Source organism: Triticum aestivum, chromosome 6A (genome assembly GCF_018294505.1).
Source record: "Triticum aestivum cultivar Chinese Spring chromosome 6A, IWGSC CS RefSeq v2.1, whole genome shotgun sequence".
Lineage (NCBI taxonomy): Eukaryota > Viridiplantae > Streptophyta > Magnoliopsida > Poales > Poaceae > Triticum > Triticum aestivum.
In genome coordinates, this window is record NC_057809.1 from 104784359 (window position 1) to 104809559 (window position 25201).

General features: G+C 45.6%; 1 protein-coding gene and 1 pseudogene across 1 annotated transcript; one reads left to right on the top strand and one right to left on the bottom strand.

The window, feature by feature from the left end:
- Positions 1 to 678: 678 nt before the first annotated feature.
- LOC123129510 (probable LRR receptor-like serine/threonine-protein kinase At1g51880) lies at positions 679 to 24854 on the bottom strand (annotated as a pseudogene).
- LOC123130400 (uncharacterized) lies at positions 4796 to 6268 on the top strand. The gene is made up of 2 exons (XM_044550303.1): positions 4796 to 5398; positions 5756 to 6268. Exons 1-2 carry the CDS (start codon positions 5112 to 5114, stop codon positions 6210 to 6212), a joined length of 744 nt encoding a protein of 247 aa, XP_044406238.1. The 5' UTR covers positions 4796 to 5111; the 3' UTR covers positions 6213 to 6268.
- Positions 24855 to 25201: the final 347 nt, after the last annotated feature.

A 25201-nucleotide genomic window follows, 5' to 3' on the forward strand; every position in this document is an offset into this window, starting at 1 on the left:
ATCACAATTAGACCCCAGCTTCATGTAGGCCCTACTCCAATGTACTGGATCAGTGTTCATCATATCTTTTGCACCCTCAACAGTAAATTGTGCTAGCCTGGCCCTGTTGTAGTTGAAAATCACTTTGTTTGGTGATTTTGCACATCTCCAAAACCTTTTCTGAAGATCATGGTCTGGGTGTTTTTTCTTCCAATTAGCATATATGTGTCTTGCACACATTCTATGCTCAGCTTTAGGAAAAATGTCCTCCATTGCCCCTATAAGTCCCTTTTGTTGATCTGACATAAATACATATCCATCTCCTTGATTGCTTATTTTCAAGTCCTGGTTTATCTTGGCAAGAAACCAGAACCATGACTCATAATTTTCTTTCTCCACAACAGCCCAAGCAATAGGATACATCTGGTTATTTGCATCTCTTCCTATAGCACACAACATCTGTCCATAGCAAGCACCTTTGAAAAAACAACCATCAAGGCCAATAACTTTTCTACAACCTGCCAAGAAACCTTTCTTCAAGGCATCAAAACACATGTAAAACCTTTGAAATACATATGACCCATCCTTTTCATTATGGTCCAACTTCACTGCAACTGTGCTTCCAGGATTAGTTCTCAGCAGCTCTAACTGATAATTAAATAATTTTGAGTACTCTCCTTCAGTGGAATGCAATAGTTTCTACATGACCATTCTCTTTTCCTTCTTGCACTGTGCAACTGTCACATCAGCAAATAAGTCCTCAAGTACAGTTTTCCTCAAATCTTCTAACTTCCAATTTGGATTTGCTCTTATAAGCCTGCCATATTTTGTAGCAATAACAGTTGATGTGACCAGTTTGTTATCTCTTCTTGGAATGCAATGGTGCTCATCTACAAAGGTAGACACCTGTAGCCACTTATTTCTAGTAGTTTTAGAAGCATAGATCATCCAGTTGCAGCCAGGCCAAGTACACTTTGCACCTACTTTATGATTTTCATCCTTTGTGAAAGCAATATGCACATGTTTCTTAATGCCATATTTTATTAGAGCTTTCTTCATCTGATGTCTTCCTCTAAAAACCATTCCTATCTCAAATGTAGGAATTTCTGATTTGCTGTCATATTTTCTCCATTCACTTTTCCTTCTCACTAGCTGTGTGGCCCCCTCACCATCACTTTCCTCATCAAAAGAGCAGTCATCATCTGATGACACAACATCATCTTCTATGCCATCCAGCTTCTCATCACCAGACAAACCTTCAATCACATTATTATCTTTGATGATAGGCCCCACAGCATCCCCTAATTTCTTTGCTCTCTTCTGCCTCCTAATTTCCCTTGCTAATTTCCTTAATTTCTCTGCCTCTGATTCTTCAGCAGAACTGTGCTCTGACAAAGGCTGGTAGTCAATGTCACTTTCATCATCACCTTCTTCTCCTTCTTTTACATTTTCATGTAATACTTCATTATCACTTGTTCCATTTTCAACATGATCTGTAGATGTATACTCAAATTCAGAAGTAGCTGCTGGGTTCTGTCCTTGAGTAAATTGTGGCATTATTCCTCTCTGTGGTGTACCTGCTACTGCTTTGGTCTTTGCAGATTTTGCTTTATTTCCTACTGGAGCTGTAGAAGATGCACCTGGACATGAATAAGATGCACCTTGGGCTGCACCTGGAGTTGGAGGAGGAGCACATGCACCTTGAGCTGCACCTGAAGATGTAGTTGCTGAAACTGGAGCTGCAAGAGGTACTTTTCTTCTTTTAACTGCAACTCTACTTGCTCTACTTTTCTTAATCTTCACTGGACTCTCAAATGTAGTAAGAAAGTCATTAGCCTCACTTATTATCCTCAAATTTTCTTCCTCAGCAGCTGTCCTTTTCACACCTACAACAACTTCTGGCTCTGCTCTGTGTTCTGCTGAAGCTGCTACATTTGATAAAAACATCTCATCGACCATGTTTGTCTCCACAGCATCCACATTTACCAATGCAAATCTGCTACCTTTATGCTTGGAATATGTTTCTGAAACTACCACAGGCACATCATCTACCACAGGCACATCATCTACTCTGTTTTGCAACTGCTTTACTGCTTCTTCACACAACTGCACTTCCTCCACATAGATCTCTGCACATGACCCAATAGGTGTTGCATTCCCCATCTTCTCCACACTTGAATCATCAAAAATAAATTGCAAACCCTCACTCAGTTTTTTCCGTGGAACAAGCCAGTGCATCTTGTAACTATAATCCCCCCTACAATGTCCTCTTTCTACATGATACATGTCCTCAGCATAAGACAACAAAAGCTCAAACTTTAGGCTTTTCCTATTGAACGGAAAAGTAATCATCAGACCTCCGTTGTATACAAGCAATCCATCCACTGTCTCAAATTTGCCAAAATAATGTAGTGACACAAAACTTATTTCTTCTTCATCTGCTGCCTCATCGACAAGACCTGCCCAAAAAAACAATCTTTACCTCATTACGTAGCTCAAGACCTACCCATAAAAACAATCTTCCTATGATCTACCCTACACCTCCACCATCTGCCTGCCATGGCAGCAAAATTGGGTGCAGTAGATGACTTCTAAGCGCAGCTCTGATTTCTCCTAAACTAAGATCATGCAGTAGATGACTTCGACGGGAAAGAAAGGGGGGCGATTGACTCACCATCGGGCGGCGTGGAGGCCGGCTGCAGGGCGGACGCCATGGCGGCGTCGGCGGACGCCGCCGGCGTGCTTGACGCCGTCGGCGCAAGGTTGGGCGTGCTTGACGCCGTCGCGGCACAGGGAGGTTGGACCGAAATCACCTGAATTGGGGGCTGATTGGTCGACCGGCTCCCCCAATCGATGAAAACACCTGAAATCTGCCAAGTCAGCAATGTCCAGTCAGCAAGGAGACTAGTCAAAACCACCTAAATCTGGTGCAAAACCACCATGGGAGAGAATTGATCCGGTTTTGGAGAGTTTAGGGGCTGATTGATCCGGTTTTAGACTTTGGGGGGAAATCGGTCCATCAGACAGGATTTGAGGGGGAAAACGATACTTTCCTCTTTCTGTAAAGCTGTTGTAGAAGCCCAACACAGAGCCTTACCGAGCTTCCTGCTGGGCTGCTATGATGATGCAGTGGAACCCCGCCCCACGGCCCATCTTGCCTCCCTCCCCCCGCCTCCAGCCGCCCATGATTTCCCCGGCGGGCGAAGCCGGGCCTGGGGCAGACGACGCCAGGATCTCCAGCGTGAGGCTCGAGTCCCCCTCTGGTCGCTCCTGTTCGGCACCCCGGAGGAGATGGAGCCCAAGTGGTCGCCGCCCAGGGGATTCTACGTTGGCGCCGAGTACGCCTCCGCGATGTCGGGGGCCAAAGGGGCTCGTCGCCGGTGACGATCTGGGCGCCACCCCCACCCACTGCGGCGCCGGCCTCGGCGGAGTTCGACCCCGCCGCGCCCCATTCCTCGGAAGGCGCCCCAGAGGTGAGGCCGGTTGATCCCGTCGATGACTTTCTAGCTATGCCAGAATCCCCGTCTACTGCGGTGTCTGTAGACATGCCGGAGAAGCTCTAGCTCGTCCATGGTTCCGCGCCGGTGCCGCAGTCTCCGCCGTTCCCACCGGCAGCAAATTAGAACAGAGTGCACCGGTGTGCACCCTTAATTCTGTGCCGTTGCCTCCCGTACCTTCCACAAATGATGTAGATCTGGTGGCGAAGGGTGGTTCTAAGACTTGCTCTCCTTCAGAGAAAATGGCCTCAGCATCCATGGCTGCTGTTGATCTGAATGCGGCCGGGTGCGGTGCCTCAGGTGCCATCAGTACGAATGACACATCATTTCGGGGATCACAGTGGGCTGCAACGACCACGGCGGCGGCAAAACCCACACCGTAGGAACTGGAAGAAGACTCGTGTACAGCATCCATGGCCATTTTCTGTGGATTCAGAGCTAGGAAGCGACCTCAGTAGGATAGCATGAGTTGGCCGGTCGCTACGATTGAAACCCTGGCCAGTAAACTCAGTAGGAATTGGAATCGAGAAAATCAGTTGAGCACCCAAATGCCAAATATTCCATGATCAATCCCTCAAAAATAGAAATGCGTTACATAATTAAAGCCTCCGAGACCTTTTGACGCACAAAGGCATGGGCAACAAAGTTTGGCCAGCCTCATCGTGCTGCAGGACCGGCGGCCACCGTTGAAGCCCTGCTAGAGTTAGGCCCCATCCTGAGTGCTGCGCTGCTCTGGTTGACATCGGAGGCGGGCTGGTCGGTGGTGGCGTACATACTAGAACTTGAGCTGGGATCATCGCTGGTGCTAGCAGTGTTCACGATGCCGTTCGTGTCGCCACTGACGCTGGTGTAGATGGCGCCGCGGCTCTCCTCGAGTTCAAGGCACTCCAGCAACCGCGCCATCACGCGGGTCATCGTCGGTCGCTTCGCGGGAGTTTGTGCCATGCACTCGAGCGCGAGGTCTGCGACCTTCCATACGCCGTTGACATCATAGTCGCCTTGCATGCGTGCGTCCACCACGCCCTCGATGTCCCCAGATGAAAGGCGCTGCTGCACCCACTTGACAATATGAATGGGTTGCGCCTGTGGGGTTTGCACGAACGGAGGCTTCCCCGTGATCACCTCCAGCAACACGACACCAAAGCTGTACACATCGCTCTTTTCAGTGAGCTCCAGGACTGTTGCATACCTGCAGTGCATATGTGCACATATGTGATGGATTTGTGTTACAGTCGTATCCGTCGCATCACTAGAATTTATACTGAATTCTCAACAACTTAATGCAAAAGGAGACATACTCGGGAGCAAGGTAGCCTGGTGTGGAGTTATTTACCCAAAACCACCACACTTGGGGCTAGGGTAACCCGTCAGTACCACATTTAAGCCATGTCACAAAAAACCACCAACTCTGTGACTAATCGGTACCGCGGAGCACTGACTGGCCGTTTTAGCCGCGGAAACAGCGAAACCGACAGGTCGGGCCCACCTGTCGGGTCGACGCGGCGCGGGCTGACGGACGCCGTTAGACGGAGGGGGACGGCCGTTTCCGCGCCCGTGTATTAGGTCACGCCCCTGCCGTTTCGTCCTCCAATCCCCGATTCAGTTTCCCTCCCGCGCGTTCCTCCCGCTCTGCTCATGGCGACCAGCTCCGGCGGCGGCTATGGCGGAGAAGGTCTCGACGGCTCCGGCGGCGGTGGTCATTCTTCCGGTGGCCGCTGCCCGCAATGCGACCCCGTTGGCAAGTTGGGCCCCAACCCCGATGGCGATTCACACTCGACGGTGGATTGGGGGAAAGATGTCCTGCCGCCACCGTCGCAGCATGCGGAGGAGGCAGAGAAGGATGTTGCGGACGCGGAGAAGGCGTCAGCGGCGGCTGATTCGTTGGGGGAGGAAGTACCCCCCGGGCATCCATCTCCACCCAGGTAAATCTCAGTGCAAAAACCTAGGGTTAGGGTTCTAGCAATACTGCTTAGTTAGAGTACTCAGTTAGTTAGGATGCCTAGGGTTACTTCTAGCAATACTGCTTCGTTGGGGGAGGAAGCTCCTATGCCTAGATGAAGTTTTTTCTTTGTTTTTTTCTGAATTACTAAATGTATCATAGTTTATTCTGCATTTCTTGCTCTTGTGGCATAGATCTTATTGCTGTTAATATGTCATAGTTTTTATTGTGGCACTCAGAATGTCATGATCATGAATTTGATTTGTGTTCTATAGGCTTGAAAATGTTACTGAAAATGTCATGGTCATTAATATGTTTTAATATGTTTTGTGTTTTGTAGGCCTGAGGAGCCATGGTCATTATATTTTCAGTTTCCTTCTAAAGATGCTGCCAAAAAATATGCCCTTGTGAAGATGTATGAGAGAGACATCACTTATGGCAATTTGCTTAATGTGATGGTCAGAAATGGATATGGAAGTGATGACAGTATTTGCTACTTGAGGAAGGATTGCACAGGGCTGCAAGGGATTACTTTCGTCAGAAACAACACTGAAGTGGATGAGATGATAAAGCGGTTTAAAAATAGTCAGACACTGTGTTTGTATGTTAAAGAGGGGAAATTAGATATAAAGCAAGCATCAGTTAACAAAAGTGCAGAAGATGAAGAAGTGGACCCAGATGAAACAATTGAAGATTTAACAGTGGACCCACCAGTTGTATTTGCTGTTAATGAGTCAGGTGTTGTGCACAAAACAAACACTGATCATGTTGGCTCATCATATTTTCTTGGTACATAAGAAAGTGTGAACTATATGCCAATAAAATCAGTTCCTCCACCATGCCAGTTATTGCTTGGGACACAAGATCACCCAATTGAGCCAGAGATGGTAGATGCAGATGAGGAAAATAATGCATTGCAGCAGGTTAACACTCAAGTTAGTGTTAATTATGCAGATTTCCAGTTTGATACAGATGAGGAAGAGCATGCAGGAAATGAGGACACATCTGATGAAGATGATGACTCAGTATTTGATGAAGACTTTGTAGCTCATGAAGACCTCTCAGATGCAGATTCAGATTCCATGGACTATGAAGAAGAAGATAATGTAGCTAGAGAAGAAGAACAGAGGATGAAAGTGGACAGTGATCTGAAAGACACAATTGCTGACATTAAGAGAAAGAGATCTCAATACATGAGCAGTACACACTGTGAAGGAGACACAGACCCTGAACATTTATATGACATAGACTTGGAGGAAGAGGATGATGACTGTCAAGAGATAGCAGTTCCTGAGCCTGTTCAGAAGAAGATAAAGAGGCCTGGGCCTACTAGTAGGTCCCACTCTAGTGCTAACAGAAGCATGGATGAGGACTGGTATCCATCTTCAGAAGAGGATGATACTGTTGGGGAACGTATTAATTTCAAAAAAATTCCTACACACATGCAAGATCATGGTGATGCATAGCAACGAGAGGGAGAGTGTTGTCTACGTACCCACGCAGACCGACTGCGGAAGCATTGACGCAACATAGAGGAAGTAGTCGTACGTCTTCCTGATCCGACCGATCCAAGCACCGTTACTCCGGCACCTCCGAGTTCTTAGCACACGTACAACTCGATGACGACCCCCGGGCTCCGATCCAACAAAGCGTCGGGGAGGAGTTCCGTCAGCACGACGGCGTGGTGACGATCTTGATGTTCTACCGTCGCAGGGCTTCGCCTAAGCACCGCTACAATATGATCGAGGTGGAATATGGTGGCAGGGGGCACCGCACACGGCTAAGGAACGATCTCAAGGATCAACTTGTGTGTTCTAGGGTGCCCCCTACCTCCGTATATAAAGGAGCCAAGGGGGAGGGGGCGGCCGGCCAAGGAGGGCGCGCCAAGGGAGTCCTACTCCCTCTGGGAGTAGGATCCCCCCCCCAATCCTAGTTGGAATAGGATTCCTCGAGGGGGGAAAGAGAGAGAGGGGGCCGGCCACCTCTCCTTGTCCTAATAGGACTAGGGGAGGGGGGAGGCGCGCAGCCCACCTTGGGCTGCCCCTTTCTCCTTTCCACTAAAGCCCACTAAGGCCCATATAGCTCCCGGGGGGTTCCGGTAACCTCCCGGTACTCCGGTAAAATCCCAATTTTACCCGGAACACTTCCGATATCCAAACATAGGCTTCCAATATATCAATCTTTATGTCTCGACCATTTTGAGACTCCTCGTCATGTCCATGATCACATCCGGGACTCCGAACAATCTTCGGTACATCAAAATGCATAAACTCATTATAACTGTCATCGTAACGTTAAGCGTGCGGACCCTACGGTTCGAGAACAATGTAGACATGACCGAGACACGTCTCTAGTCAATAACCAATAGCGGGACCTGGATGCCCATATTGGCTCCTACATATTCTACGAAGATCTTTATCGGTCAGACCGCATAACAACATACGTTGTTCCCTTTGTCATCGGTATGTTACTTGCCCGAGATTCGATCGTCGGTATCCAATACCTAGTTCAATCTCGTTACTAGCAAGTCTCTTTACTCGTTCTGTAATACATCATCCCGCAACTAACTCATTAGTTGCAATACTTGCAAGGCTTATGTGATGTGCATTACCGAGAGGGCCCAGAGATACCTCTCCGACAATCGGAGTGACAAATCCTATTCTCGAAATACGCCAACCCAACATCTACCATTGGAGACACCTGTAGAGCTCCTTTATAATCACCCAGTTACGTTGTGACGTTTGGTAGCACACAAAGTGTTCCTCCGGCAAACGGGAGTTGCATAATCTCATAGTCATAGGAACATGTATAAGTCATGAAGAAAGCAATAGCAACATACTAAACGATCGGGTGCTAAGCTAATGGAATGGGTCATGTCAATAAGATCATTCAACTAATGATGTGACCTCGCTAATCAAATAACAACACTTTGTTCATGGTTAGGAAACATAACCATCTTTGATTAATGAGCTAGTCAAGTAGAGGCATACTAGTGACACTAAGTTTGTCTATGTATTCACACATATATTATGTTTCCGGTTAATACAATTCTAGCATGAATAATAAACATTTATCATGATATAAGGAAATAAATAATAACTTTATTATTGCCTCTAGGACATATTTCCTTCAGTCTTCCACTTGCACTAGAGTCAATAATCTAGATTACACAGTAATGATTCTAACACCCATGGAGCCTTGGTGCTGATCATGTTTTGCTCGTGGAAGAGGCTTAGTCAACGGGTCTGCAACATTCAGATCCGTATGTATCTTGCAAATCTCCATGTCTCCCACCTGGACTAGATCCCGGATAGAATTGAAGCGTCTCTTGATGTGCTTGGTCCTCTTGTGAAATCTGGATTCCTTTGCCAAGGCAATTGCACCAGTATTGTCACAAAAGATTTTCATTGGACCCGATGCACTAGGTATGACACCTAGATCGGATATGAACTCCTTCATCCAGACTCCTTCGTTCGCTGCTTCCGAAGCAGCTATGTATTCCGCTTCACATGTAGATCCTGCTATGACGCTTTGTTTAGAACTGCACCAACTGACAGCTCCACCGTTTAATGTAAACACGTATCCGGTTTGCGATTTAGAATCGTCCGGATCAGTGTCAAAGCTTGCATCAACGTAACCTCTTACGGTGAGCTCTTTGTCACCTCCATATACGAGAAACATATCCTTAGTCCTTTTCAGGTATTTCAGGATGTTCTTGACCGCTGTCCAGTGATCCACTCCTGGATTACTTTGGTACCTCCCTGCTAAGCTTATAGCAAGGCACACATCAGGTCTGGTACACAGCATTGCATACATGATAGACCCTATTGCTGAAGCATAGGGAACATCTTTCATTTTCTCTCTATCTTCTGCAGTGGTCGGGCATTGAGTCTGACTCAACTTCACACCTTGTAACACAGGCAAGAACCCTTTCTTTGCTTGATCCATTTTGAACTTCTTCAAAATCTTGTCAAGGTATGTGCTTTGTGAAAGTCCAATTAAGCGCCTTGATCTATCTCTATAGATCTTTATGCCTAATATGTAAGCAGCTTCACCGAGGTCTTTCATTGAAAAACTCTTATTCAAGTATCCCTTTATGCTATCCAGAAATTCTATATCATTTCCAATCAGTAATATGTCATCCACATATAATATCAGAAATGCTACAGAGCTCCCACTCACTTTCTTGTAAATACAGGATCTCCGAAAGTCTGTATAAAACCAAATGCTTTGATCACACTATCAAAGCGTTTATTCCAACTTCGAGAGGCTTGCACCAGTCCATAAATGGATCGCTGGAGCTTGCATACTTTGTTAGCTCCCTTTGGATCGACAAAACCTTCCGGTTGCATCATATACAACTCTTCTTCCAGAAATCCATTCAGGAATGCAGTTTTGACATCCATCTGCCAAATTTCATAATCATAAAATGCGGCAATCGCTAACATGATTTGGACAGACTTAAGCATCGCTACGGGTGAGAAAGTCTCATCGTAGTCAACCCCTTGAACTTGTCGAAAACCTTTTGCGACAAGTCGAGCTTTATAGACAGTAATATTACCGTCAGCATCAGTCTTCTTCTTGAAGATCCATTTATTCTCAATTGCTTGCCGATCATCGGACAAGTCAACCAAAGTCCATACTTTGTTCTCATACATGGATCCCATCTTAGATTTCATGGCTTCAAGCCATTTTTCGGAATCTGGGCTCACCATCGCTTCTTCATAGTTCGTAGGTTCATCATGATCTAGTAGCATGACTTCCAGAACAGGATTACCGTACCACTCTGGTGCGGATCTCACTCTGGTTGATCTACGAGGTTTAGTAGTATCTTGATCTAAAGTTTCATGATCATCATCATTAGCTTCCTCACTAACTGGTGTAGGTGTCACTGAAACAATTTTCTGTGATGTACTACTTTCCAATAAGGGAGCAGGTACAGTTACCTCGTCAAGTTCTACTTTCCTCCCACTCACTTCTTTCGAGAGAAACTCCTTCTCTAGAAAGGATCCATTCTTAGCAACGAATGTCTTGCCTTCGGATCTGTGATAGAAGGTGTACCCAACAGTCTCCTTTGGGTATCCTATGAAGACACATTTCTCCGATTTGGGTTCGAGCTTATCAGGTTGAAGCTTTTTCACATAAGCATCGCAGCCCCAAACTTTAAGAAACGACAACTTTGGTTTCTTGCCAAACCATAGTTCATAAGGTGTCGTCTCGACGGATTTTGATGGTGCCCTATTTAACGTGAATGCGGCCGTCTCTAGAGCATAACCCCAAAATGATAGCGGTAAATCTGTAAGAGACATCATAGATCGCACCATATCTAATAAAGTACAATTATGACGTTCGGACACACCATTACGCTGTGGTGTTCCGGGTGGCGTGAGTTGCGAAACTATTCCACAATTTTTCAAATGTACACCAAACTCGTAACTCAAATATTCTCCTCCACGATTAGATCGTAGATACTTTATTTTCTTGTTACGATGATTTTCAACTTCACTCTGAAATTCTTTGAACTTTTCAAATGTTTCAGACTTATGTTTCATTAAGTAGATATACCCATATCCGCTTAAATCATCTGTGAAGGTGAGAAAATAACGATATCCGCCACGAGCCTCAATATTCATCGGACCACATACATCTGTATGTATGATTTCCAACAAATCTGTTGCTCTCTCTATAGTGCCGGAGAACGGTGTTTTAGTCATCTTGCCCATGAGGCACGGTTCGCAAGTACCAAGTGATTTATAATTAAGTGGTTCTAAAAGCCCATCAGTATGGAGTTTCTTCATGCGTTTTACACCGATATGACCTAAACGGCAGTGCCACAAATAAGTTGCACTATCATTATCAACTCTGCATCTTTTGGCTTCAACATTATGAATATGTATATCACTACTATCGAGATTCATCAAAAATAGACCACTCTTCAAAGGTGCATGACCATAAAAGATATTACTCATATAAATAGAACAACCATTATTCTCTGATTTAAATGAATAACCGTCTCGCATCAAACAAGATCCAGATATAATGTTCATGCTCAATGCAGACACCAAATAACAATTATTTAGGTCTAATTATAATCCCGAAGGTAGATGTAGAGGTAGCGTGCCGACCGCGATCACATCGACTTTGGAACCATTTCCCACGCGCATCATCACCTCGTCCTTTGCCAGTGTTCGCTTAATCCGTAGTCCCTGTTTTGAGTTGCAAATATTAGCAACAGAACCAGTATCAAATACCCAGGTGCTACTGCGACCTCTAGTAAGGTACACATCAATAACATGTATATCACATATACCTTTGTTCACCTTGCCATCCTTCTTATCCGCCAAATACTTGGGGCAGTTCCGCTTCCAGTGACCAGTCTGCTTGCAGTAGAAGCACTCAGTTTCAGGCTTAGGACCAGACTTGGGTTTCTTCTCCTGAGCAGCAACTTGCTTGCCGTTCTTCTTGAAGTTCCCCTTCTTCTTCCCTTTGCCCTTTTTCTTGAAACTAGTGGTCTTATTAACCATCAACACTTGATGCTCCTTCTTGATTTCTACCTCCGCGGCTTTCAGCATTGCGAAGAGCTCGGGAATAGTCTTATTCATCCCTTGCATATTATAGTTCATCACGAAGCTCTTGTAGCTTGGTGGCAGTGATTGGAGAATTCTGTCAATGACGCAATCATCTGGAAGATTAACTCCCATCTGAATCAAGTGATTATTATACCCAGACATTTTGAGTATATGCTCACTGACAGAACTGTTCTCCTCCATCTTGCAGCTATAGAACTTATTGGAGACTTCATATCTCTCAATCCGGGCATTTGCTTGAAATATTAACTTCAACTCCTGGAACATCTCATATGCTCCATGACGTTCAAAACGTCATTGAAGTCCCGATTCTAAGCTGTAAAGCATGGCACACTGAACTATTGAGTAGTCATCAGCTTTGCTCTGCCAGACGTTCATAACATCTGGTGTTGCTAAAGGCAGCAGGCCTGGCACCTAGCGGTGCTTCCAGGACGTAATTCTTCTGAGCAGCAATGAGGATAATCCTCAAGTTACAGACCCAGTCCATGTAATTGCTACCATCATCTTTCAACTTTGCTTTCTCAAGGAACGCATTAAAATTCAACGGAATAACAACACGAGCCATCTATCTACAATCAACATAAACAAGCAAGATACTATCAGGTACTAAGTTCATGATAAGTTTAAGTTCAATTAATCAAATTACTTAAGAACTCCCACTTAGATAGACATCCCTCTAATCCTCTAAGTGATCATGTGATCCAAATCAACTAAACCATAACCGATCATCACGTGAGATGGAGTAGTTTTCAATGGTGAACATCGTTATGTTGATCATATCTACTATATGATTCACGCTCGACCTTTCGGTCTCCGTGTTCCGAGGCCATATCTGCATATGCTAGGCTCGTCAAGTTTAACCTGAGTATTCTGCGTGTGCAAAAACTGGCTTGCACCCCTTGTAGACGGACGTAGAGCTTATCACACCTGATCATCACGTGGTGTCTGGGCACGACGAACTTTGGCAACGGTGCATACTCAGGGAGAACATTTCTTGATAATTTAGTGAGAGATCATCTTATAATGCTACCGTCAATCAAAGCAAGATAAGATGCATAAAAGATAAACATCACATGCAATCAATATAAGTGATATGATATGGCCATCATCATCTTGTGCCTGTGATCTCCATCTCCGAAGCACCGTCATGATCACTATCGTCACCGGCGCGACACCTTGATCTCCATCGTAGCATCGTTGTCGTCTCGCCAATCTTATGCTTCCACGACTATTGCTACCGCTTAGTGACAAAGTAAAGCATTACATCGCGATTGCATTGCATACAATAAAGCGACAACCATATGGCTCCTGCCAGTTGCCGATAACTCGGTTACAAAACATGATCATCTCATACAATAAAATTCATCATCATGCCTTGACCATATCACATCACAACATGCCCTGCAAAAACAAGTTAGACGTCCTCTACTTTGTTGTTGCAAGTTTTACGTGGCTGCTACGGGCTTAAGCAAGAACCAATCTCACCTACGCATCAAAACCACAACGATAGTTTGTCAAATTGACTCCGTTTTAACCTGCGCAAGGACCGGGTGTAGCCATACTTGGTTCAACTAAAGTTGGAGAGACAGTCGCCCGCAAGCCACCTATGTGCAAAGCACGTCGGGGGAACCGGTCTCGCGTAAGCGTACGCGTAATGTTGGTCCGGGTCGTCTCGTCCAACAATACCGCTGAACCAAAGTATGACATGCTGGTAGGCAGTATGACTTATATCGCCCACAACTCACTTGTGTTCTACTCGTGCATATAACATCAACATATAAAACCTAGGCTCGAATGCCACTGTTGGGGAACGTAGTAATTTCAAAAAAAATTCCTACGCACACGCAAGATCATGGTGATGCATAGCAACAAGAGGGGAGAGTGTTGTCTACGTACCCACGCGGACCGACTGCGGAAGCATTGACGCAACATAGAGGAAGTAGTCGTACGTCTTCCCGATCCGACCGATCCAAGCACCGTTACTCCGGCACCTCCGAGTTCTTAGCACACGTACAACTCGATGACGACCCCGGGCTCCGATCCAGCAAAGCGTCGGGGAGGAGTTCCGTCAGCACGACGGCGTGGTGACGATCTTGATGTTCTACCGTCGCAGGGCTTCACCTAAGCACCGCTACAATATGATCGAGGTGGAATATGGTGGCAGGGGGCACCGCACACGACTAAGGAACGATCTCAAGGATCAACTTGTGTGTTCTAGGGTGCCCCCTGCCTCCGTATATAAAGGAGCCAAGGGGGAGGGGGCGGCCGGCCAAGGAGGGCGCGCCAAGGGAGTCCTACTCCCTCTGGGAGTAGGATCCCCCCCCCCCAATCCTAGTTGGAATAGGATTCCTCGAGGGGGGAAAGAGAGAGAGGGGGCCGGCCACCTCTCCTTGTCCTAATAGGACTAGGGGAGGGGGGAGGCGCGCAGCCCACCTTGGGCTGCCCCTTTCTCCTTTCCACTAAAGCCCACTAAGGCCCATATAGCTCCCGCGGGGTTCCGGTAACCTCCCGGTACTCCGGTAAAATCCCGATTTTACCCGGAACACTTCCGATATCCAAACATAGGCTTCCAATATATCAATCTTTATGTCTCGACCATTTCGAGACTTAGCGTCATGTCCATGATCACATCCGGGACTCCGAACAATTTTCGGTACATCAAAATGCATAAACTCATAATAACTGTCATCGTAACGTTAAGCGTGCGGACCCTACTGTTCGAGAACAATGTAGACATGACCGAGACACGTCTCCGGTCAATAACCAATAGCGGGACCTGGATGCCCATATTGGCTCCTACATATTCTACGAAGATCTTTATCGGTCAGACCGCATAACAACATACGTTGTTCCCTTTGTCATCGGTATGTTACTTGCCCGAGATTCGATCGTCGGTATCCAATACCTAGTTCAATCTCGTTACTGGCAAGTCTCTTTACTCATTCCATAATACATCATCCTGCAACCAACTCATTAGTTGCAATGCTTGCAAGGCTTATGTGATGTGCATTACCGAGAGGGCCCAGAGATACCTCTCCGACAATCGGAGTGACAAATCCTATTCTCGAAATACGCCAACCCAACATCTACCATTGGAGACACCTGTAGAGCTCCTTTATAATCACCCAGTTATGTTGTGACGTTTGGTAGCACACAAAGTGTTCCTCCGGCAAACGGGAGTTGCATAATCTCATAGTCATAGGAACATGTATAAGTCATGAAGAAAGCAATAGCAACATACTAAACGATCGGGTGCTAAGCTAATGGAATGGGTCATGTCAATCGGATCATTCAACTAATGATGTGACCTCGTTAATCAAATAACAACACTTTGTTCATGGTTAGGAAACATAACCATCTTTGATTAATGAGCTAGTCAAGTAGAGGCATACTAGTGACACTAAGTTTGTCTATGTATTCACACATGTATTATGTTTCCGGTTAATACAATTCTAGCATGAATAATAAACATTTATCATGATATAAGGAAATAAATAATAACTTTATTATTGCCTCTAGGGCATATTTCCTTCAGATACAGGCTTTGAAGCTGATGATGATGGCAATGAACCTATGTCTTTTATAATCCCCTCTGGTAGAAAGAGCGGAGCTAAGAAAAGACCACCTAGGGTCTGGTATGATGAGGGCAGGCTGCATCCAGAGCAACAATTCCAGTTTAGGCTTTGTTTCAGAGATGTGTACCAGTTTAGAGAGGCTCTTGTGAATTTGCATGTGAAACAACTTAGAAGATACAAATATCACAGAAACTGCAGTGATAGGGTAATAGTGTGTTGTGATGGAGAGGGCTGTCAGTTCCACATGGTTGCAGCAAAGATTAGTAATGAGCCCACTTTTTGCATTAAGAAGATGGTATTGGAGCACACCTGTCCCACCCAATCTGACAAGACAAGGGTTAGCTCCAAGTGGCTTGGCAACAAAATGCTTGAAACTATCAGATCAGACCCCAACACTACTGTACCTGCTATAGTTGACAAGGTAAAGAGGCAGTTTGGTGTTGAGGTGCCCAAGATGATGGCATGGAGAGCAAAGAGGAAAGCAAAGGAGATTGTGCTTGGAGATCACAAGAGGCAATACAAGAGGCTGAGAGATTTTTTGGAGACTGTGAAGGCTACAAATCCTGGATCAAGATGCATTGTCAGCACTGTGAGTGGAAAAATAAGAGAAAACCCAACTGCAGGACCAAGGTTTCATGGTCTTTTTTTCTGTTTGAATGCATGTGTTGAGGGATTTTTGAATGGATGCAGGCCATTCATAGGCCTAGATGGTTGTTTCATTAAGTTAACTAGTGGGGCACAAATACTAGCTGCTACTGGAAGGGATGCAAACAACAATATGCACCCCATAGCATTTGGAGTGGTTGGAGTTGAAGACACACCAAATTGGTCATGGTTTTTGACTCAACTCAAATATGCCCTAGGAGGGACTGAAGAGGGAAAATTTGGGAAGTACACATTCATGTCTGATAGACAGAAGGTGAGTTTATCTACATCGTCACTTGTCCCTAAAATAGTACTCTAATTAGTTCATTAATTTGTTTAATTAGTTATGCATTTAGTGTATTTAGTCTAATTAGTTCTGCATTTAGTGTATTTAGTTCATTAATTTGTTGAACACTTACACTAGTTGGCATGTGTATAGTGGTCAAGGTAGCCTAGGGTGACCCTTATGGGCCACCATAGCCCAACCAACCTCCCACCTACCCTAGTTGGCATGTGTCGAGTGGTAACACATCTTGTCGATACTTCGGTCAAGATAGCCTAGGGTGACCCTTATGGGCCACCATAGCCCAACCAACCTCCCACCTACCCTAGTTGACATGTGTCGAGTGGTAACGCATCTTGTCGACACTTCGGTCAAGGTAGCATAGGGTGACCCTTATGGGCCACCATAGCCCAACCAACCTCCCACCTACCCTAGTTGGCATGTGTCGAGTGGTAACGCATCTTGTCGATACTTCGGTCAAGATAGCCTAGGGTGACCCTTATGGGCCACCATAGCCCAACCAACCTCCCACCTACCCTAGTTGGCATGTGTCAAGTGGTAACACATCTTGTCGATACTTCGGTCAAGATAGCCTAGGGTGACCCTTATGGACCACCATAGCCCAACCAACCTCCCACCTACCCTAGTTGGCATGTGTCGAGTGGTAACGCATCTTGTCGACACTTCGGTCAAGGTAGCCTAGGGTGACCCTTATGGGCCAACATAGGACAAGCTACAACAATTAAATTGAATTAAATCAATGTAATATTAAATCAATATGATATTACTACAACAATTAAATTGAATTAAAATTTGTTTTGATAATTTATTTCATTTTAGCAAATTCAAAATCCTTTGCAGGGTCTGTTGAATGCAGTCACAGCAGTCTTTCCCAACTGCCCTCATAGGTACTGCTTGAGGCACATTTATGCCAACTTTCAGAGAGCAGGATTCAGAGGAGAAGACTTGAAGAAATGCATGGATGCAGCTGCATATGCTTACACTGAACATGACTTTCAGTTGGCAATGGAGAGCATGAAGGCTGAGTGCAAGGCTGCTTGGGAGTGGATGTCAAGGATTCCTCCAAAAGCTTGGTCAAGACATGCAATGGATACTAACTGCAAAACTGATCTGGTTGTCAATAACTTAAGTGAAGTTTTTAATAAGTACATACTTGATGTAAGGAACAAGCTAATTGTCACCATGATCAATGGGATCAAGGACAAACTTCTGGTAAGGTATCAGCAAAAGAGAGAGGGTGGACTAGTTTCAAGATGGGAAATTGCACCAACTTATGTTGAGAGGTTAGAGATGAACAAGAGATATGCAAGGGACTGTAAATCATTGATAGCTGGACCAGGTCTTTTCCAAGTGAGTAGTGGGGATAAGACCTACTCTGTTGACACTAATCTGAAAACATGTGGTTGTAAGAAGTGGGACATCTCTGGAATTCCTTGCAACCATGGTTGTTCTGCCATCTACAGGTCCAAACAACTACCAGAGGACCATGTAAATATTTTCTTCAAAAAGGCTATGTACTTGGAGTCATACAAGCCTATCATTTACCCAGTTCCTGGTCCTGATTGTTGGGTGAAAACTGCAACTCCTGACATTGACCCACCTCAGTTCAAAGAAGACAAGAAGGGACCAGCAGAAGAGAAAAGGAAGAAAGGCAGGTTTGAGCCTCCTCAAGCAAAGCAGACATCAAGAATGGCTACAATAACTTGTAGTAACTGCAAGTTGCAGGGCCACAAATACACAAGTTGTGCAAAGCCATTGAGGCCAGATCTGCAAATCAGGAAGAACAAACACATGGTATGTTATTTTTGACTTCCTTCTCTATCTCACCACTCATTAAGTATCATTGAAATTTATCCAACAAAAATAATTGCAGGAAAACAGGACAGCCCCTGCATGGCAGCAAGGGGGAAGCTCAACATATGGTACAACAACTCCTAGGGGTGCAAGCTCTACATCTGCTTCAAGGGGATCTGCTGCTGCTGCTGCTGCTTCAAGGGGCAAATCTACTAGAGCTGCTGCTACATCTGCTAGAGCTGCTGGTTCATCTGCTAGAGCTGCAAATTCTTCTCCTTCTGGTGCTGGTACTGCTGCTGCAAGGAGAGGTGCAAAAACAGGTGCAAGAAGCTTCAATCCTCCAAGAACTACTGCAGAAGCTTCAACTAGCCAGCCAATAGGAAATAGACCGAAAAGGGCAAGATACATGAGCAAAAGGATGGAGGGGTACTTCTATGCCAGGGGGAACTACTGAGAGTTCTTGTTTGACTATGTATCCAAGTGCATGTGTGCTCCATCGGGCACTAGAGCACTTTATCTATGCCAACACTAAATTTGAACATATGTAATGCTGTGTTGAACCTATGTGTGCCACTATCAACTACTGTTGTGTAATGTTATGCTAAACCTATGTATGGATCTTGGTTTTATGCTATGAGGAACTACTATCTATTATTCTTGTGTATTGCTATGTTGGCTTGCTTCAATCATCATGTACCTATCTACAATTATGTGCTTGCACTGCTATATTTACTCTGTACTGCTATGTTGTTTGCACTCCCTGATCATCACATTATGTGCATAATAATAATGAAAGTTCCTGGTATACTCATGCCATAAGTTACTAGTATTTCAAATTTTTCTGTGCACAATAATTTGACTATCACACCAGTTTCACCTGGAGTGAAGTAAATATAATAGAGTACTCAATATGATACAAGAGATAGCACTACAAATTAAGTTCAAATTCATGCCATAAGTTCAAAATCTAGACTTGCAGATAAACTGCATAATTCAGTACAAATTTAACCATTACAACAGTACAGTGCACTTCTAGTAGGGCTGATTATTCAGTGCAACAGAGCACAACTACACCAGTACAATGCCACATTACATAATTAAAATTCATCACAGATCTCCTTCAACTTCTTGATCTTGTCCTTGTAGCCATGCTTCTGTTTCAGCAAATCAGAGATGATGTACTCTAGCTTTTTCTTCTCTTCCTTTAGTTGGTCTCTCTCTACCACAAGCTTGTCCCTCTCCTTCTCTGCCTTTGCCCTGAGTAAGTGATGTAGGTTTGTGCAACCATGGTCTGCCAGCTTCTTCTTCTCCATCTCCTCTTTCAGATCATTGAGAGCCAACCTAGTATTGCCCAGCTCAGTAATAGCATCCTCCTTGTCAGCCACCATTTTTGCAAAATCAAGTTTGAAAAATCTCAGCTCTTCTTCCATCTTCCTCTTTTCTCCAACTAATTTGTAATTTTGATCACCAAGCTGAACATTGTCTCTCACCCTGTCATTGATTTCTTTGTCATACATGCCCCACAATTCAGTTAGGCGGAACTGCATAGCCACTGACCACTCAGGGTCTATCCACTCCAGATAGTTGCACTTTAGTTCAGCCTATAATTCAGAAAAAAATATTGTCAATCATACTACACAAGAGAGCCTATCAAATTAATATGTGTTGTCAATAAGAAAGCCTATCAAATTGTGTTCATTTAAATGCACAAACAATTAAGAAAGCCTATCAAATTAATATGTGTTGTCAATAAGAAAATTTTGTCACTTTTAACATCATATAAACTAAATATATGTTGTCATTAGTAAGTACAAAATTTAGTGCTGACACTAACAATGTTGTACACTAGTTGTACACTACTTAATTATTTGAGCAAATTACACTGCCATAGCATAATTTCCTACTGGCACTAACAATGTTGTACACTACTTAATTATTTGGAGCAAATTACACTGGCGTAGCATAATTTACTACTGTAAGAGCATAATTAAATCCAACTGTGGGCAATGACAATTGTTCACACTAATAAGCAGAGCAAAATTTCCTTCTAGCATTTGAATGGAGCAAAAACTAACTAAGGTTAACTAAATACAGTACTAACCAACATACCTTCTCCTCAGCGCAAGCAAGAAAACGTCGGCCAGTGTTCGTAGATTCAAATGCTACTAGCCTGAGGCAAGGCTCGCGATGCAGACAGCGAGAGGAGAGCTCACGAGCAATGCCACTCCATTCATAGCATGGGATAGTCCTAGGAAGCTTAAAACCAAAGAGATTGAAGAAATCAGCGACTTGGTAAGAAATCCCCAACTCAAGAACCCTAACCCTAACCCTAAATGTTGGAATCCCCAAATGAACGTACCTGGCTAGTCACTGACTCGTCGTCCGAAGAAGAAGAGCTTGACCCCTCGCTCCAGGAAACCATGGCGGACCGGCGGACGGCGGCGAGACGACGGTGGCGGCGGCGGCGGCGGTCGTCGAGGTCGAGACAGAGGGGTCGGATGTGCTCTGGTGCGGTCTGGTCCGACGAGCGACCCGCACGGCCCACTAATACACGGTCGCGGAAACGGCCGCCCCCCTCCGTCTAACGGCGTCCGTCAGCCCGCGCCACGTCGACCCGACAGGTGGGCCCGACCTGTCGGTTTCGCTGTTTCCATGGCTAAAACGACCAGTCAGTGCTCCGCGGTACCGATTAGTCCTAGAGTTGGTGGTTTTTTGTGACATGGCTTAAATGTGGTACTGACCGGTTACCCTAGCCCCAAGTATGGTGGTTTTGGGTAAATAACTCCCTGGTGTGCCAACCACCCTGGCTGTGGATACATGGGTATCACCGTCCTGATTGAAAGCCTTCATCAAGCCAAAATCAGCAACCTTAGCTTTTAGATTTGCATCCAGTAGGATGTTTGACGTCTTCACATCCCGGTGTATGAAAGGCGGGCTACATGCCTTGTGCAGATACTCGAGCCCTGCATGCACATCATACCATTGACATTGGCTACTCCACATGTGCTAGCATGCAAATTCCTAGAGACCAAAAGCAACAAATGATGGGATAACATAATCCAAACCAGAAGAGTGTATACCTTGCGCAGACTCCAGTACAATATGGAGTCTCTGTCTCCAGGTTAAACATCCATCATTGTGATCTCTCCCTGCAGAACATGGTGAGTGTTAGCATTGGGGAACTTGAAAATGGAGATTCCAAATGCTCCTAGAGTTGAAATGACCTCTGAGTTTATGTTGGAGGTCTCCTTCGGACATATACTCATATACAAGGGCCACGTACTCCCCATCCTTGCAATAACCAATCAAGCTGACTAGATTCCTGTGATGAATCCCTGTTAAGTTTTGTGCCTGAGCCAGAAGAAAACAGATTAATTAGATACTGTCCAAACGAATCTAGGTGACTATTGACATGCTCGATCATGCATTACCTCTGTCAAGAACTCTTTTACACCCTGATTGGAAGATTGAGACCGCAGCTTGACTGCAACTTGAGTACCATCCTCCAAGAAGCCATCATAGACAAGACCAAACCCTCCTTCCCCGAGCACTCGCCGGAAGTTGGATGTTACCACCTTCAGTTCCGTGTATGTGAATCGACGATTGCGCGATTGCACGTCACTCTCATTATGTATATTTGCTGGTCCTTCATATGGAAATTAAGAACGAAACAGTATTACCCACCATGGCATCATCACCATTGCTTGCGGTTTCAGATGGACATGGGTAGAACAGTTGTTGTGTTAATGCCAAATGTCTCTTAGGCTCACCTTGGTTTCTTCCCATTATGAAAAAGAGTAGTAGTGCCACTAGTCCTACTACAACCACAGCGGCCACTATAACAACAATGTAGCTGGTGGTTTTAGAGTTTCGGTGATCTTTTGTAGGCTGGCAAGAAGTACTGTTGCTGCAAAGGTTTGAACTTTGGTCGTATCTATTAAAAAGAAGAAACCATTAGCATGGTGTTGGAAAAAATAAATGGCATCAGAAACATATAGTATGATGGATTAACCTTAGAGTTAGGTTGCCATCTTGAATTCGTATCAGAAGGCCGAACGGAATCGTTCCACTAATCTTGTTGCCCTTCAAATCTCTGAAGGAACCAAATAGTTTTGATATTAGAGGAAAAGTGCCGTAAGTATACACAATACTAACACACTCACATTGGAAGGACACGTCTAATTTTTGGAGTCACCACTTTGATTAACAAAAATCAAAGGGATTATTTTTAGAGTCAATTGCAAAAATGGATAGTATGGAGGGTAGTAGGCACATCAATCTTAATATTGTTCCAACTAAAATACTACTACCTCTAGTCCTAAATATAATACGTTTTTGCAGTTCAATTTGAACTGCAAAAACTTCTTATATTTAGGAACAGAGGGTGTACTAGATATCAAAATTAGCATGATTCAGAAGTACTTACAGTAGCGCGAGAGAGGGTAGCTGTGAAAGACCATCAGGAATTGATCCTGTCAAGTTATTATGTGACAAATCCCTGACATATGACAACATGCACAATATGTGAACTGCACTACCAAAATTCATTGTGAAAATGGATTCAAAATACCACACTTACAGGTACTGGATAGCTTTGAGATTGGCGAAGTAGGATGATATATCACCACTCAAACCACCAAATGACATGTTTCTGTAGAAATGCATGGTGGTTTAGACAGCACAATTGTATGTTTAACTCATTTTATGACAAATATATGCAGACTTACACGCTTGTGATTCTCTGAGGTCTGGAAATGGGATAGCTACAGTTCAGTCCAGCCCACACTAGATTCTTCGGGGCGCATGGGTCACCCACCCAGTTCTTGATCAACCGGTACTTAGCCTTAATTGCAGTGATGGCAGATACTATTTTTTCAGTAACACACAAGCAGAAAAATAAATAGCGCAAGTCAGCTCATCCACATCTATGTATATGAGTAAGAAAATTCTAGTCATCAACTGACAGCGGTATGATCGGTTGGCTTTCATCATGGATATATTTTGAATTCCCTTGCTTATTTTTTTCTAAATTATATGGAGGCGCAACTTTTTCTTGGTATAATATGATATAATGATATGAGTATGATTCCGTACTCACCATCCTGAGCGTCGGTCCCAACCCCGGCGGTGGAAATAGGGGTGAAAAGCTCGGCGGCGTTGATGAACGGCGGCAGTATTGTGGAGTTGATTTCCATGATTGGCCGAAGTGTTGTGGCGTTGGCGGCTCCTAGTATGACGAGGTTCTCCTTGGGGCTGATGAACGGGACGGGTCGTCCGGTAGTCCTGGAGACGATGGTGGTGACAAGGTAATCAAAGTCGCCTATGAGCCACGAAGCAGATGAGTTGGGGCGCTTGAGGCTGATGAGGAACACGCGCCGCTCCTGCTTGCTGTCCACGGTCTCCAGCTCCGCCAAATAGAAGACAGGCAGGAGCCTGCAATGGGTACGTACGTGCAAATTACCACTTACCCAAATGCAAGCTTTTGGTTGAAACTTGAAGTCGCAATTCATGCTATGCTGTGAAGTACTACTGCTAATATGAAAGGATTTTGGCTGGATCATGTGCGCACCCAGGCATGGGGTAGACGTGGTTGGGCTCGGCGTCCCAGGGGAACCACATGACGTTCCTGGTGGTGTTGGTCGGCCGGACGGCAGTCTGCATCACCAGCGAGGGCACGTCATAGAGCGGCTTGCGATCCTCCACCTCCATGGCCACCTTGGAGGACGTCAAGATGGTAGTCCATTGGTCCTCCGGGTTGGTGCACGGGACCCATGCACGGTCGTACGTGTCGTCCGGGTACCTGATCAGATCGGCGGCGCCGAAGTTGTGCCGGGCGACGAGCACCAGCCCCTGCGTCGCGTTCGCCTGTGGGTACAGCGTGTCCTTGAGCGGCCTCAGCTCCAGCGACGAGATGAAGGGCGTCCCGGACCGCGTGTTCACCAGGCAGACCTGCACGGAGTCGTCCGGGACGACGGCGATGACCTCCGCAACGTGCACCGCGTCAGGTTTCGTGATGTTCACCGTCTTCCAGAAGTTGACGCCGACGTAGAGGTCGAAGATGGGGGGCTTGTTGAGACCGTCGTAGTCGCCGTACATGAAGGTGGCCCGGACCAGGTACTTGGACGTCCCGGCTACGAAAGATGGGAGGGCGTAGCAGCCGCGCCGCCCCGGCGGGCCGGGGAAGCTGCGGAGGCTGAGCACCTGCCGGTGGCTTCTCCGGTGGGACTGGTCGATGTACTCGGCCGAGACGTTGTAGTTGGAGCCGGCGTCGATGAAGCCGGCGTCTGAGGTGTAGGTCAGCTCGGTGGCTCCGTCAACGTAGCTGCTCTGCTCTGAGAGGCCGCAGTCGATGCTGATGAAACCTGAGAGCATGGACATGATGCTTGAGCCTTTGCCTGCCTGCCTGCGAGTTGAATTAGCATAACGTACGAGATGTTGGGGCTCAATACCAGTGCTGTCGGGCGCGCTCTGGCCACCAACATGAGAGACGCCGCCGGCCAGGGAGAGCAGCAGCAGCAACCACGGGGCCGCCATTGCTCTCCGCGATGATCGCTCCAGTTCACGGCGACAACGTGCTGACATGGCACAACCTGTCCACCCAGAACTTAAGAGGGGTGCTAACTAGGACAACAAAGTACACGTTCCGCGACATATAAGTAGAGCCTTCACCCAGAGTCATGCAATGCAACCAAAGGCGCTTGGGATGAGCGGTTAGCCATCTCAAGATCAAAGAGTCATGCAGCCAATATACTTGCACGTACATGTGATACTAAACCTTATCATTTGACACGCAATTATATGTCTATTCACCTCAAGTCAAACCACCCCATCCAATGGCTAGCTTGCAGGCACACCTCCAAACTATTGGCGCCAAGGTCAAC

Excerpts from the sequence above, each read along its gene's own strand:
- LOC123130400 (XM_044550303.1), top strand. The coding sequence starts at position 5,112 with ATGGCGACCAGCTCCGGCGGCGGCTATGGCGGAGAAGGTCTCGACGGC. Across the intron at positions 5,399-5,755 it reads GGGCATCCATCTCCACCCAG|GCCTGAGGAGCCATGGTCAT; the intron begins GTAAATCTCAGT and ends TGTGTTTTGTAG.